The sequence below is a fragment of the Antechinus flavipes genome, chromosome 4 (assembly GCF_016432865.1).
Source record: "Antechinus flavipes isolate AdamAnt ecotype Samford, QLD, Australia chromosome 4, AdamAnt_v2, whole genome shotgun sequence".
Lineage (NCBI taxonomy): Eukaryota > Metazoa > Chordata > Mammalia > Dasyuromorphia > Dasyuridae > Antechinus > Antechinus flavipes.
Window position 1 is genome coordinate 99,048,104 of NC_067401.1, and position 17,200 is coordinate 99,065,303.

A 17,200-nucleotide genomic window follows, 5' to 3' on the forward strand; every position below is an offset into this window, starting at 1 on the left:
TTACAGCCCCCTCCTTCTGTCACCTCCACTTTTTCTTCAGGCTCCCTGTCTACAGTCAGATTGAGTGAACCACAACCCTTGCCCAAAGTGCATGCGCAGAATCACCTGTTCATAGAAACTGCTTTACAATCCATAGTAAAAGAAAAAAGGGGGATAACTGAAAGCACAATACTTAATTCCAGCTCGTTCCTCCTCTGACTAGTAATCACTTTAAAAATCTAATTTTTGCTAAAGTAGTAAGATATCTATACAAATGAATCTAAGAAGTTATGTTTTTTACCTGAAATTATATTACTTATATTTTATCTATTGTGCGCTATTATCCTACAAAATTAAAAATCCACATTATAAAGTTCTCATTGTTAAAACTATAAAGATTAGAAGATCTTTTTTTTCTTTTAATATTTAAAAACATTCTGAACTTTGCTAAAGAAAATCCTAGCACAATCTAACAAATTTAGTCATTTTTAAAAATCATATTAAAGATTAATCCTATTTAGAATTTTTTGGTTTTTAGGGTGTTAAGGACAGTTTTGGGTGATTGCATCACACTCCTAAATAATAAATGCCAGAACTTTTAAGTGTGACTTGACTAAGAATCCCTCCTGCAGACTCCATGATCAAAGCCATTACATTATATAAATTACATGTTTCTGTAGGAAAAAAGGCCTGTCATTTTCCAAAGCATTCTACTCTTAAAACAAAGCTCAAAAAAAAAAAAAAAAAAAAAAAAAAAGCACAATTAAAAATGTTGCTCAGGAAAATGCTTATAAAGCTCATAATATGAACTGGTTTATAAAATGAATGAGGCAAAGCATAGGAAGGGAACTCTCATGAAATTAACTTGATGATGTCAGCTCTAGTCAAGTCCCACCAGTCCCACCCATTTTTTCTGAATAAACCCTTCTTCAAACCAAGCAGCACATTGCAAAGCAACATTTGAATTTTCTTTTAATGAATTCTGCATCTAATGAATGGCTATAATTTCTGTATTGCTCCCATCCTACCTGCTACATAACAACTAATTGTTTTGAAGACATTTTTTTTCATTACCCCCACGGAAGAGATCCTTAATGGGGAAGGCAAGTGCTTTCACAAAACTTTTTTTTTTTTTTAAATCAAAAGCTCAAGGAGGCTTTTCTCAATGTTTACTAGAATTTTCTGGATCCAGATTCATAAAAACAAACCACTGGAAAAAACAAGCCACTTTACCTAATTTGAATAAAGGATAGTCAAGGTCCCCCGCTCCTATCCCCTCACCTAATTATCTGACAAAGGCAACAGGATAAAAGGACAATGAGTATTTTAGACAACAGCCAAACTATAAGGACAAGAAAAGAAAATGCACTTCCAATCTTTCTTTGCTGAGGTGGGGAGAGGGGGGAAACATAGGTGATGAACACTATTGTACTCAACCTATTTGTTGCTATAATCTGTCTGTCTGTCTCTCTCTCTCTCTCTTCTCTGTCCCTGTCTATCTCTTTGTCTCTTTTACAAGAGCCAAGTCTCTGAATAGAGGAAGAAGATATGGATATAAATCTACATGGAGATAAGAAAAAGATGGAAAGCTGAATGTAAAGGTTTTAAATGTACAATAAAATCTCTATTAGGTTTCTGGCCCTCACAGATACTTTGAATCTAAATAAAGTTTCCTGCTCCTGATTTTACAAATTTTCTTGGGGAAGTTAGGAGGGGGTTTGAGAGGAGACAAAGGGGTAAATGGTGGTGGTGAAGAAACCAGCATATCATGGTTAATGGTTGTTTTTTCATTATACCCAACCAATCTGTACCACTGGAGCTGGAGTGAGATAGCTTTACAGTGCAGACCCATGATCACAAACCCTTTCTCGACCTCCCACAATCAACTTTATAGTGGCAAATGGAGAAACAAGTGGATCACTTATGAAAAAAAATCTATTAACTATGCATGATGCTGATAAGCCTGCCTTGTTTTAGGGATGTACTAAAGTAGGTATTATATAGATGCGTTCTACAAATCAAATCTAGTGTTCTCCAACTATATAATTATAATTTACCAACTTTGGTCTTGGAGAAGAGATGAAGAAATATACTGCTCTTCTTTCTTTGGGGGAGATGAGGGGAGTAAGAGTGTAAGATGTTTCAGGCAACATCAGATGGAATTATCCTCTCTGTTGGTTTTTCTTTTTTACAAGAGAAGGTTTGTTGAAGAGCAGGATATAGTCGCCAATGACTTAAAAGTAAAAATCAAAGTATCAATAAAATGTTTTTCATTAGAAATTTAAAAAACTTTAAATTAAAAATTAATCTCCTCTTATATAGTTATGAAGCTAAAAGCACATGGAGCACTTTTTAAATATTGTTGAGTCCACTTGGATGAACCTAAAGAGAACACAGAATAACACAACAAACATTCCTACCATTGATGATGTGTGATTTCCAACTAATTCAAGAGACCTCATACAAAGTAAATCATACTTTGGCTAAGCCCATGCTATCATCATGGATCAACCTTGCTCTTCTCCAAAAATAGATTTCCTCTATTTGTTCTCCTCCACTGGTGATCCAATGGTGACATGAATAATTCATCAACAGGTAGTTAGTTGTCATATTCTGAGCCATTTAGCTTGTCTGGTTTTTAGAGGATTCTTAAAATCTGTTTCTAGATCTCTGCCTAAACGGCCAGATAGGATGCTTGACTGCCATTGCCTTTGAGAATCTGGGGTCATCTCCATGCCAGAGTAAATTAGACATTTGGAAGAGGTCCAAACTTATTTAATGTCTAAAAGTAACACTTGGGTTAGGCCATGTAGGAGAGTGAAAAGGTCTTTTTACACAAAGTAAGCTTTTATAAACTTTTATGAAGGACTGTATTGGCTTGCAATCAAGGGCCCTGTTTTTTCTGAGTTGGCAAACCAAAGTCAGATTTTATATTAGCCTTTTCTCACATACTTGCCCATCTTCACGCCTTTGCACTGGCTATTCCCCCAAGCCCTGGAAGATTTTCCCTCCTCACTTTCACCTCTTAGCATCCTTAACTTTCAAGATCCTATTTTGCTTAAGATGCCTCCTCTTCTCCCTCTCCATCAGTGCCTTTCCTGATGTTACCTTTCATGCACATAGTCATTTGTATGTTGTTTCCCACATTAGACTGTAACCTTCTTGAAGGCAAACTCTCTTGGCTTTTTCTTTGTAGACCTGCCCTTAGCATAATTCCCAGCACATAGTATGTGCTTTATACATGCTTATTATCCCACAGACAATTAGTTTAAGGACATAAATTTAAGAATATAACCAATGGTTCAAAAGATGTTAGTAGTTATGTTGGGACCTTTGAAAGGACTCAATTTAATTTCCAGCTCTTGTTTTAAATATTAGTCTCTCGGTACAGATTTAAAAAGAATCTGGGGAGTTTGACACCAGTAAAATTCATGGATGCTCCCAGTGCTGACTAGCTATGTGATAGAAGGGCACAAATACGAAAGACTGCATCCATACCCTTCACTCCTAGCCCATACCATCTTATTTGGCCTACCAAATTAGCCTGCTAATTCATCTTCTTGCATCCAACTGAATATAGTTTCTTTGAGGAGAGGTATTCTTTCTTTTTTCTATACCAAGTATCTTTGTTGTTCAGTTGTGTCCAACTCTTCGTGACTCAGAGTAAGATATTGGTTTGTCATTTCCAGCTCATTTTACAGATGAGGAAACTGAGGCACACAGGGTTAAAGGACTCACCTAGGGTCACAGAGGTAATACATGTCTGAGGTCAGATTTGAACTCATGGAGATGAGTCATCCTGATTCCAAGCTCAGCACTCTATCTACTTTGCCACTTCACTACTCCATACCAAGCATCTAGTACAGTTGTTATTACCATTGCTGTATATGTGAAAACTTAATAAAACTGCTTCTTAGATTGACTTCCATCAATGTTTGTTGGATTGAACAAAGCCTTTGAGAAGTATATGTATGATGAGCTTTATTTTTAGATGAATTAAAATTCTAAGCCTGTGTCCTGTGTTAACTACACTGCTAAAGGCATTCTTTATATTATGTACAGCAATGTGGTATATCCCAACTCTGGGTCTCAGAAGCTCTGTTGTCCTGGTTAAGTCAATGAATCTTCCTAGCCTGAGGTTGCTCATATATAAACTAGGAAAAAGAATAACATTTGTACTACTTATTTCACAGGATTATTATGAGAAAAATATCTGTGAAGTTTCAACTATTAAACAGCTTTCTCATTTTACAACTGTATTCTTATCATAATCTCAAAATGCCAATCTTTCTCATCTCTTGTGTTCATTTTATGAATAGGAACACAAGACACAGAGAACTTAAACAACAAGATGAATGTAACACAGCCCCAAAGGATGGCATAGTAAGAATCAGAATTCACAAGGTTTGAGTTTCCAGCCCTATTTCCCAGCCTACTGAGTGACACTATGTCTCTCTAAGTACATCCAAGAATTCCAAATTCTTCATAAAGTCTTAGTATCTTCAATATGAGTCTCCAACTGTTTTTGACCATCTTATTTATTTGAATATTTGTAAAGCAAAAACAAGCAAACAACAACAAAAACATGGAGAAAGGACTTTATATAATTTTCCTTTGGAATAATAATAGTAATAAATCAAACCCTTATGCCACTTTAAGTTACACAAAGCTAATGATGCACCTGGATAGGAATTTGATTTTCATGACATGCAAAATTGATTAAGTGGTGAACTCTTCTTCCCCCCCTTCCCCTGAACACATTTATGAACTTCAATGGGACAAATTCCATCTAATATTCTCCAAACCATTTCTCATTTCATAATTAACCCAAATCATGCACACGACTGCAAGAGGAAATAAACAGAAAGCTTTAAGCATAAATAAACCATAATGGATTGTTAATCTTGTATAGTCAATCCAGCATTAAGTCTAATTTGATCTTTTAAACATTTTATGGAAAACATCTGTCAAGACTTCTTTTGAGGAGCCACAAAGGTTTCAAGCACTCAGTTATCATAAACCTGAGGGCATAAAAGCCAAATGGGCTGAGTACCAATCAGACACCACTTGAAACACACCACTACTTAGCTGACAGGAAAGCATTCCGCACAAACAAGCTTTACTTTCGGCAGCTCTGCACGGCTGTCACGATTTCTTGTAAAAGACTATCTCTGTTTTCCTTTGTAACCTGTGGGAAAAAAGAAAAAAGACCACTAAGATCACACTTCAGGCTTCCTTTCATTCCCTTTATTCCCTTAATGGATAATATGCTAACTGAAGGCACTCAAAGCTTCCTTGGGGAAGAGGACATAATTGTACGTTCTACTTAACAACAGGTCTCTCTAAAGGAATTTATATCTGATATCTCAATATGAGCATTTGCAAATCAGTCAATATTTATTAAGCACCTATTAAGCAAACCTGCTGTTTGAGGCAGGGAGGTGGTATAGTAGGTAGAGAACAAGGCTGGAGTCTGGAATGCTTAGTTCAAATCTTCCCCCAGACGCTAGCTGGGTGACCCTGGGGCAAATCACTTAATGCTGCTTACCTCAGTTTCTTCATCTGTAAAATAAACTGGAAAAGAAAATGGCAAATAGCATCTTTGCCAAGAAAACTTCAAATGGGGTCACTAAGAATGGAACATGAATAAAAAAAGATCTAACAACAACCATGCAATGGGCTTAAAGATATAAATCAACAAGATTATAAAGAAAAACTTAGAAACAAGCAGAGAACCTTTAGGTCTTCTATTTATCCAAGAGGTAATATGGTACAGCGGAAAGAATTCTGGTTCTGAAGGTACTGGGTCCATACCTGTGTTGAGAGTGGGCAATTCACTCAGCCTCCCTAATTCTTATTTTTTCATTTATAAAATCAAAAGTTTGTTTTAAAGAGTCTCTAAGTTCTCTTTCTGCTCCAAGGCTGTGATTCTATTAGGCTTCATAAGATTCTTCAGGGAAGGTACTATATTTGATTTAATTCATAATTTAGAGCTGACATTTTATATGGCATCTGAAATCTATAAAGACACTTGGCAAACATGATTTCATTTGAGCTTCACAAACAACCAAGAGGTAAACACTATGGGAGTCTCTGAAGGATAAAAACAGTGGATCCTCCTAAAACAGTAAGAGGAGACCTAGGAAAGAAAGACCCAACCTGGGAGCAAAGGTTAGGCCTGAGTAAAGTGCAAACAGCCCCAAGACCAACTCTGAATGAATCAACTAACAATAAGCCTGGGGGCAGCTGGGAGAAGACTTTCATCTCTCAGACCCTGGGAGGTGGGGGTGGGGGGGATTAGAGGGCAGAAGAGAAAACTGAAGGACCTTGCACTGCTTAGAGACACCAAGTACAGCTGGGCTGATGGAGGTGCCCAAGCAATGGCTACAAGGAGAAAGAGCTAGCAGGTACCTAGTGAGTGCAACAATGAAGAGCTGGGACCCTCTGGACATTTACAGGAGAGCAGAATCCCTGGTTTCAGTTCCAGGCAGAAAGGACAGCTGTAGTTTGGACAGTGGGATTGGGGGCCACAGCTGTGGCTTGGGAGTGGAGAGGAGAGCCCAAGGTTGGACCTCAACCAAGCTTGAAGTGATAGACCTCAGAAAATAATAGCAAGAAGGGCCTGAGGCTTAGGGCATCATTCTCCACACCTCAGGACTGTAACTGATTATAGTAATACCTATTAAAAAAAAAAATTAAACAAGAAATAAACAAAATTGAGTAAGCAACGGAGAAAGAAAAAATAAGTTACTCTGGGGAAAGAGAAAATCTAAGTTCATATTTAGAGGAAAATAAGGGAGTTTTAAAAGCCACTACTTTTTAAATGAAAAATGTTAAATGGACCCAAGCATAGAAAGAGTTCTTGGAAGAATTTAAAAAGAACGTTAAAAAGTCAAATATGAGAGGATCAAGGGAAAAATAGGAAAAAAAATAAGCACAACTCAAGAAAATCAAAAACATTATGAAAAGGAAATAGAGAATCAAAAACTTAGAGAACAATTATTTGAAAATTAGAATTGGAAAGAGGAAGCTAAAGATTTTCTAAGATAATAAATCATAAAACAAAATCAAAAGAATGGAAGAATAAAAGAGGAAGTGAAACATTTCATCAGAAAAACAACCAACCAATCTGCAGAAGAGTTTGAGGAGAAATAATGTTAGAACAATCAGACTGACCTAAAATTATGATTTAAAAAAAGAATCATGATACAATATTACAAGAAACTATCAAGGAAAATTATTCTGAAGGCAAAATAGAAATTTTTAAAAATCCACCAATCACCACCTGAAAGTGATCACAGGAAGAAAATTCCCAGCTTAAGAAAAAAATAATAATGGTAGCTCCATATTTAAATTGCTTTTTTTTTTTTTTCTTGTTGCTTCCAGTATTTTTTTTCTTTAACCTGGGAGCTCTGAGACTTGGCTGTGAAATTCCTTTAAGTTTTCCTCCTGGAATCTCATTTTTTATTTAATTTCAAAATTTAAAAAGCAATTTTTTTACTAAGAGAAAAAATAACATATAATTTTTATAGAATAATCTAAGGTGATCTAATCATGATCACTTGGCTGATGCCAGAGGTAAAATTTGAAGGCAGTCTTTCAGTCAAGTCAACAAACATTTTTTAAACATCTATCCTAAGCCCTGCACAATGCTAAAAAATGCTGGAGGGAATAACAAGGAAATCAGTCCCGGTCCTCAAGGAGCCTACACTCTTAATAGAGGAGATAAGAGGCACACAAAGAATAACCTGGAGATGATTTCCAAGGAATTAAAAGGCCATTAGGATAGACTTCCCACAGAAGGTGACATTTTACCTGAAATTTCAAGGAAGCCACAGAAGACATAGGATAAGGAAGAAGAAAATCTAGGCATGGGGGACAGCCAGCAAACAAAGAATATGGCAATGGAATGTTCTTGTGTGGGGAACAACAAGAAACCAGTCGGAGTAGATGGCAGAGTGCGTGGCGCATTAAGACTAGAAAGGAATTTTCTTGACTACAAAGTCAAAATTCTATTCACTATGACACATTGAATTTTTAGGTTGTACAAGCATATATTATTATCATTCCAACTTGACAGATGAGTACAATGACTCTTGGAGAGGTTACACGGGCTTGTTCACTGTCACATACTTATTAAGTGGCAGAGAAGCATAATCTGGACTCAGATCTTTTCAATTCCAAGTCTATCACATTACCATAACCGCATTGTCTTTTTATATTTTTTCCAGAACCTAAAGCAATGTAATTCACATAAAAGGCATGAAATAATAACTGTTAGATGAATGAAGGCTAAGTGTCAAGTAATGTCACAAAGTGCTATAAATGTTACTCTACAAATGATGGCAAACATTGAAAGACATATGATGTGGTTTTCAAGAATTTGGAAATGCTTCCATGGAAAACACATTTAATTTCTATAGTAGATAAGAATATCTTTGGGATTTATAGAAACTAAAGGGCGAGAACATCTGATTTTTGTAGAAAAAAACTGGTTTTAAAATTTAGAATCAGAAAAGTTTAAGAGATGTACAGAACACTCAAAATACTCAATGCCCAGACAAGACTCAATAGGCCTCCAGAAAGCCAATCATTTGCTATGTTCACTTTTTATTTTTTTTATCTCTCTAATGGTTTTTCCCATTTGCTCTGATTTTTCTCTCCCAACATAATACATAAATGTGTATTAAAAATAATAAAAGAAAAAAAGAACCAGCCATTCACTCTTTTAAATTTATGATTCAAATCTTACTTATTACAACAAATATCCCTATATAAAGCAAAAAAGCTGTCAAGGCCCATTCAATGTAGTAGTGACTATACTAATTGTACAACATGAGGATGTGGTCAACTCCCTGAGATTTGCTATCCTGGGTTCTGAACTGAAATGAGACCCAAGCTCATCATTCTAACCTGTTCCCACTGGCTTTTTGTGTGGGCCAAGACAAACCTCCCTTCCTCTGTTTCAGTAACACTGGGGGTATTCAAAAATATTCTGCCTTCAAGATGCAAAAGAACGACTTTTAAGAGAAAAAATTCCATCTCAAGAAAACATTAATCAGCCTGTAGACAGTGTATAATGTCTCAGTAAAGAATAGAGACCAACCTCCCAACATGTGGTGCAAGGTAGTCAGGATATGAGAACTGTTAACTCTCTATCCTCTTAAGAGAAGAAAGAAAAGGGCTGAGGAAACCTAGAAGAGGAAAGCAGGAAACAGAGAGAAGATGAAGAAGGTAGAGATAGAAAGAAACAAAAAAATGAGAAAAAGAGAGAAAGGCATGTAAGCACACTTCTGTGAGCAGAATCAGCTATAGATTTCAAAGGGCACAAAAACAGCCAGAAGGAATGCCAGGTAGGGCCCCTTTACCTGTTATAGAGATGATGCTTCATGTCAGTGTCATGGTTTAAAAAAAAAAAAAACTGGAATTGAATGTCTGGAGTTTAGAATACATTTCTGCCTTCTTAGCCTCAGTTTTCCCATCTGTAAAACATCTGACCTCAGAGAGTTATTATGAGGGACTGAATAGGATCACAAAAAGAACTGTGTAATCCCCAAAAGACCATCACATGTCAGCAATGATTACCATTCCTTTAATATGTCTAACCGACCTACGCTGGTTCTCAAACAGTCTGCTGTAGACTCCCAGAGCTGGCCCTCCACTGTTACAGCCTCTGAGACCCTGGGATCCTCTTCACAGATGATAATCCAAATAGTTTGTTTTTTCCTCCACAGAGCCACTGACATCACTGACACAAATGCATCAAAATTTCCTTGGCCATTAGACTTGAATGACTTTGTATTGGGTAGCATCAATATTACTCAGAATATGACTTAATATCAATGAAGTGAAAAACACTTGAGATAACCACAAATGAACAAGGGGGTTGGGAGACAAGGGTAATTAGGGACAAGGATAGTGATTTCATTAGTATGACCCTTAAGGAGGACTCCATCTACCTAGTCTTCAACTTACAGTCTCAGAAAATTGGCTTGACAACTACAAGTTAACCTATACATCTGAAGTATCTGGAGATTCTAGTCCTAGCTCTACCAAGGCTTACTTATCTTTCATAGATTTTTGCCAAATCTGAGTTCTCTTCATGTTTTTTTGCTTATATTGTTATATGTATGTCCTACTCAGTCTCCCAGCATTGAGTCTCTCCACTCAGTCCAAACTACACAAGGCTAACAAGGGGGATTTTTTGTAAAACACAGACTGACCATGTCAATCCCCAAGGCAGCTAGGTGGGTGGTATGGTGGAAAGAACACCAAGTCTGGAGTAAGGAAGACCTGTATTCAAAAGCAGCTGAAGACATTTACTATCTGTGTGATCCTAGATATGTCACTTAACTTTTATCTCAGTTTTCTCTTTTTTATTTTATTTTATTTTATTTTTTTATAATAACTTTTTATTGATAGAACTCATGCCAGGGTAATTTTTTACAGCATTATCCCTTGCATTCACTTCTGTTCCGATTTTTCTCCTCCCTCCCTCCACCCCCTCCCCCAGATGGCAAGCAGTCCTTTACATGTTGAATAGGTTACAGTATATCCTAGATACAATATATGTGTGAAGAACCGAACAGTTCTCTTGTTGCACAGGGAGAATTGAATTCAGAAGGTATAAATAATCCGGGAAGAAAAACAAAAATGCAAGCAGTTTATATTCATCTCCCAGTGTTCTTTCTCTGGGTGTAGCTGCTTCTGTCCATCTTTGAGCAATTGAAACTGAATTAGATCTCTTTATCGAAGAGATCCACTTCCATCAGAATACATCCTCAAACAGTATCGTTGTTGAGGTATATAATGATCTCCTGGTTCTGCTCATTTCACTTAGCATCAGTTCATGTAAGTCTCGCCATTCCTCTCCGTATTCATCCTGCTGGTCATTCCTTACAGAACAATAATATTCTATAACATTCATATACCACAATTTACTCAACCATTCTCCAATTGATGGGCATCCATTCATTTTCCAGCTTCTAGCCACTACAAACAGGGCTGCCACAAACATCTGGCACATACAGGTCCCTTTCCCTTCTTTAGTATCTCTTTAGGGTATAAGCCCAGTAGAGATACTGCTGGATCAGTTTTCTCAACTGTAAAATAGGGATTTTAATAATAGCACCTACTCTGAAGGACTGTTGTGATGTTCAAAGGATTACTTGTAAAGTACTGATCATAGTGCCAGCCATCTAATAGGACTTAAGAGGTACATATTCCTTTCCCCTTTTCCACTCAATAAATTATAGTGGCTTCTTCTGCTCCCAAGATAAAAGAAAAATTACTCTGTTTAGCTTTTAAACCCCTTTCACAAGCTGGACCAAATTTACCTTTCCAAGCACACTATAACTTATTACTTTCCCACTCTCTGCAATCTGAACAAACTGACTTTCTCTGTTTTTTACATACATTATTCTATCATCTACCTCTATGTCTATGCATTATGCCTAATAGCTCTAATGCATTCCCTCCTTCATTCCATTTCAGAGAATCCCTCTCCTTCTTCAAGATACAATTGGAGCATTACCTTTTACATGATGCCATGTCCTTCCTCCCAAATTACTTTATTTCCAAATACTCTGAATAAATTCAACTGATCTTTATGCTGTTTACACTCATATATGTACTTGTTTTCCTCAATTATAATATAAACAACTTACAAGTTCAGATTTTTTCATTCAATGTATTTTTAACACCTAGCACAAGGCTGGGCACATGGTAAGGATTTAATACTTGTTGCCATATGTTTATACATCCTATTTTCAATCTGGTTACAAGGAAATATACACAGACCCTAAAGGAACATAAGGAAGACAAGAATACTTGGAGAAAACAGAGCCTTTCTATTACATACTTAACAACACAGTACTAGTCACAGACTAATTTCTAATCACAGAGAAGGAAAAAGGCTGGTATGGTCTTAATTTCTAATCCTAGAAAGGGAAAAAAAAGTTGGCATTTTCTTAATTTCTAATCCTAGAAGAGTAAAATGTTATTTGAATTTCTGTCCTAGAGAGAGGAAAATGTTGGCATTATCTATTTAGAACCTTAACTTCTGGATTTAAAAGTCAACTGACCACCTCCATTTGCCTGATCTGTTAGGCCCTTCTGATTAGATTAGTTTATCCCCTCCCGCTTCATGCTCTAACACAGGCAGTTCCCAAGGCTTCCATACTTGGAATTTTTACCAAATGACCTCCTGATAACTTATGTTTTTATGACCAATCATTTTCCACGGCCTATCTCCCAAGAAACACTATATCCATCAGAGAAAACTCCTTGTCTAGGAGGCCCCAGAAGAGAAGGAGCAGTGAGGTGTCTGAGCTCTCTAAAACTTTAGGAAGAAATCATAATTTGAAAGCCCATCACTTTGGGAAAATAAGTTGAGTGTTTAGCTATGTTCATCAAGATTGCTCCTCTCATGTTCTCATGGCTCTTTGGTGCTTTCATGACTTCAGGAAACCTTAAGTGTCAACAGCTGGATCTATGGTTGTATCGACTATGACCCCATTGTGCCTGATGATTTAAAGCAGGTTGATTAGCATTCTATAGTTGTGATCAACTTGAATGGACTCACTTCATCACCTTGTGCTATAGACAGTCAGTTCTAAGTACCACCATCAACTAAGAATAAAAAAGGAAATAGAATAAGAGAGAAGAGAGGAAGACTGAGAAAAGAAAGACATGGTAGAAAATAATGGTAATTCTGTAGTTCAGGGATCCATGCTTTTATCCCCGTGGGATGCATGCTCATCATATTCCACCACAGCTCAGTGTCCTGGGATGCAGCTGAAAAAATTCAGCAGCTGTAGCCTTCTGGTGATACTCCTTTTCACATTTAACTTGGCCAGTCACCTGATAACTGGCCCCATCCAAGGCCCATTCTCATAGTCTCTAGAATTCAATAGAAGCTACAGAGCTGGCAGTCTGCTGGAATAGCCTTTGGAAATCAATGGGTCATCTCCAGGAGAAGAGACATAAGAAGAAATGAAAGAAATATAATCGGTTTGGCTCCTGTGGAACCTGTGGGGCAACCAGATGATACAATGAATAGAGTACTGGGCCTGGAATCAGGAAGATTCTTTCTGAATTCAAATCTAGCCTCAGACACTTCCTAGCTGTATCATCCTGGGCAAATCACTTAACCCCATGTACCTGTTTTCTTATCTGTAAGAAAAACAGGAGAAGGAAACGGCAGACCACTCTGGTATCTCTGCCAAGAAAAGCCCAAATGAGATCATGAAGAGTCAGACATGACTGATTAACAACTGAGGAAGTTGGGTCTCTCCTGAATAAGTCTAGCAGTTTTTATAGCACACTGTTTCTAATGCTGCAAGCTATTTATTAATTACCAAGCATTTATTAAACAACTACTATATGCTAGGCACTGAAAATACAAGAGAAATTAAACAGTCCTTGTTCTCAAGAAGCTTATATTCTTCAGGGTGAAAACATTCATACATTTAAGTGTATAAAAATGAACAGTTTTAGGGAGAGACACTGGCAGCTTGAAGGAAACAATTAGTCTCATGGAGGAGGTGACATTGAGTTCTGAAGGAAATTAAATATTTCAAGGGGTAGAGGTAAGAAAGACATGCAGGAAAAAATGCAGGATGAAAAATGTAGGGAGAGCTCCAACTCCTCCCGATTCTGATCTGGTCTTCATGGTGTGGCCTCATGATTTGATTTGAAATGTTATGAATTCCCAGAAAGCCAGACATACCCATATTACATTTTAAGTGTAAAAAGGCACTCCTCCCCAAGATTGATACAAATTCTTTCTGGACTCCTTGTTGTTAGGCTCATTCTCTCCTTATATGATATAGACAGTAAAGAGTTGGTTATACTTACATTGAACACCTTAACATCATTTCTGTTTCTTATTTCTTCCACGAGTGTCAATGGCTTTCCTTTAGGGATCGGTATCGTGCCAAAAATCACAGTCCCTGGGCTGGAGAGAGTCTGACGCACAGCGTGAATGAAAGTCTGACTAAAGAGTTCCATTTTCCCAATTTCATCAATGATACACACCCTCTTTCCAGGGCTGTGACCAGCATCTGCCTGTGGATTTTAAAGATTAGATGTGATATCAATGTCCCAGAGTGTAAACAAGAGGCATTTTTCCTCCCCTCTAGGGACACATCCCAGCCATTCAATAAGGTATGAGTCTCAGCTGGTGAATACACCTAAATCAACTCCCTTTTGGATATCATAGTCACTCATGGGAAGCAAATAATTCACCTAGTGCCCAGTTTCTTACACAGTGGTATAAGATTCCATTTGGTGTCTTGTAGCTGAATATAGGGGTAATGAAATTATCATTTATTATCAGTAAATATTTGATTTGTATATCTTATATATCTATATACCCAGAGTTGTGTAAAAATTTCTTGGGCAAAAAGAGGTTACAGGTAGAAGAAAATTTAAGAAGCCCTAATCTAAGAAATCTAGAAATATTTAATAAATTGCCTCTGCCAAAGCAATCTAGAATTCTATAGTTGCCTAGAAAACTATGTTTCTTTCCCAATGGTAAGAAACTGTATTTTGATAAAAATTATTTCATCACAGTAGCTAATGACTATAGTGGTTAACTAAATTTTATATTTGCATCCCTGAAAACAAAAAGGACCTGACCATTCTGTAAAGCAATCTGGAATTATGTTAAGTGACTAAAATGTCTACATCCTTTGACCCAGAAATTTCACTGCTGGGCATATGCCCTTAAGCAAGTTAAAGATAGAAAGATTTCAAAATTCATTAAAAACCTCTTGTAATAGCAAAGAACTAGGAACAAGTAGATGCCCATGGTTTGGGGAATGTCTAAATAAAATGTTGTATATCAATATGATGGAATATGACTGTGCCAAAAGAAACAATGAATATGAAGAACAAGAAGAAATATGGGAAGGTTTATATGAACTGATTCAAAAGGAAGCAGTAAGAATCAGAAAAACAATATATACAAGTAACTACTACAATGAAAACTGAAAGAGCAATAATTTAAGAGGAGGGGAAGACTTGAACCCTAAAATTATAATGATCAATCCTGATCCTAAAGAATAGATTTTTTAAAAAATGAACCTCCCTCCTCTATATGCAGAAGGGACTATATTGTGGGTATGTCAACCTCAGTTGGTGTGTTGTTGGTTTTGCTGGGCCTCCTTTTTTTCCCCCTCTTTAAAAAAAAAAATCTTTGTTGCAATGAATAACTTTCTGGTAGGATAAAGAGAAAAATATATTTGAAATGAAGATGATGTCAAATATATATCAATAAAAAGATTTTTTTAAGGAAAACAAACACAAGTCTTAAATGACCCAAGCTTAAAAAGGAATCAACATGGGACTTAAAGGAAATTAAAAATAATACCAAAGTCACATTTCCATAGCCCTTTAAGATTTAGAAAATGTTTTTCTCATACCTCTGTGAGATATTGAAGTGGGAGGGAAATTGTTCCCTGTACTGAAGCTGTGTTCCTTTTAAGATTATCACTCTGAAACTGTGTCCCTTTTAAAATTAAATTATGTCCCCTTTTTGATCTGAGAGATCAGATCTTCCAGACTCCAAGGAGTCTAGAGAGAGGGCTCATCTTCCCAGGATGAGAGAAGCAACACTATTCAAGGACAAATCAACTCCCATTGATCTTTTTGAAATTCTAAATTCTCATTCAATTGAGAAATCCTAGTCTGATCAGCTCAAGCTGTCCCAGTGCCCCCCACCAAGATACCCATATAACAGGTTTCCTTAAACTCACTCCTTGCAGAGGCCCAAGCAATTTGTTAGGGCCCTGCCCACTGAGAAGGCATTCTCTTCTCAGGGCCAGACTCCATTTCCCTAACAGGACTTTGCCACTACAGAAGTTAGCCTCTTAGCAAACTGGTTTCTATCCAACAATAGACTTTTATTTTTGCAATTAATAATTTGGGACAAGTGAATTCTTTCACTTTGAACCTGAGGTCAACTGAAAGGGGATTTTTAACAACTTTCTTATTGCCACTAATCTCATCTCCATCAGGAATTTGAAGGGATTCAAACCTCATCATTATTATGTTATTATACCTGTTCATTTTTGTTGCTGTTCCCTTGTTTCAGTTATATATAATTCTTTGTGACCCTATTTGAGGTTTCCTTTGCAAAGATCCTGGAACAGTTTATCAATTCCTTCTCTGGCTCACTTTAGAGATGAGGAAACTGAGGAAAGCAGGGTTAAGTGACTTACACAGAGTTACACAACTAGTGTATGAGTCTAGATTTAAACTCAGGAAGAACTAAAGGCCCAATACTATATTCACTATGCCACCTAACTACTCTTTATTATCTCCATTCATTTAAAAGGAAATATCATCTATTAAGCCTCTTTTCTCCCCCCTCTTTTAAATATGACTTTCATAGATCTTTAGTTTCTATCTGAATCTTGATCCAGAAGTACACAAAATGCCTTTCACATAAGAAAAGCTTAATAAACACTTGTTGCATTGAACTGTAATTGTGAATAGACCCATAAAGTCTTAAGCAGCAGTTCTTGGAAGGGATGACGAAAAGATTTCCAGATACATAGGAATGAGGATCACTAAAGGCTTGTTCTCCTGCCACTAGAAAGTCATTTCTGCCAATCTATGGACATTACCTCCTATAAAATTCTCTACTTCAATGAATATTAGCTGTCATCTAAATGCTCTGAAGATCCATGAAACAGATGCTGACATTATGTTCATTCTATACAAGAAAGGTAGTGATTTGCCTATGTTCTTGCAGCTAGTAAATATTAAGGGCAGGACTGATAAGCAGATCTTTCTCTCCTGCTGCCAACAATAGGCAGCTTCCCTGCCTTACTCCACGTAGCTCTGAGCATGATCTTACTGTGCAATCCCTCAGCATTTATGGAAACATTTTAGAATTATGGAAGCATTTTTTTTACCCTACCAGATGTTTGTTAAACTATTGGGGCCATTATGTTCATTTCTATGTTCATGTTCGATTTCTCACACCTGTTTTTTAATTGTCTAGCGCCTCCACAGATCTACAGCAATCTACTTCATTGAAAAAGGTGCATGCATGGTAAATAGATAAACAATTTAATGTTGGATGAAGGATGGCATTTGTAAACTGCAGAGACTATTGTGAGCAAAATGGTTTTTGAAAACTTTTTTTTTGAAAACAGTCCTTATTAAACTTGTTAAACTTACAGAGCATTTTCCATCTAAGGGTTTTTAACAG

General features: G+C 36.7%; 1 protein-coding gene across 4 annotated transcripts in view; it reads right to left on the bottom strand.

The window, feature by feature from the left end:
* Positions 1-17,200, bottom strand: part of NTPCR (nucleoside-triphosphatase, cancer-related) — a 41,047-nt gene that overhangs the window by 1,643 nt on the left and 22,204 nt on the right. The window contains exons 4-6 of one of the 4 annotated variants that reach the window (XR_007953179.1): positions 13,837-14,046; positions 5,058-5,167; positions 2,037-2,212 (exon numbers count right to left, since the gene is read on the bottom strand). Coding sequence is in view for 3 of the 4 variants with exons in the window: in XM_051993597.1 (XP_051849557.1) it covers positions 5,099-5,167; positions 13,837-14,046 (279 nt within the window). In the remaining variant the exon portion in view is untranslated. The remainder of the gene's footprint in view (positions 1-2,036; positions 2,213-5,057; positions 5,168-13,836; positions 14,047-17,200) is intronic. The other 3 variants (XM_051993596.1, XM_051993597.1, XM_051993599.1) reach the window with 3 other exon arrangements.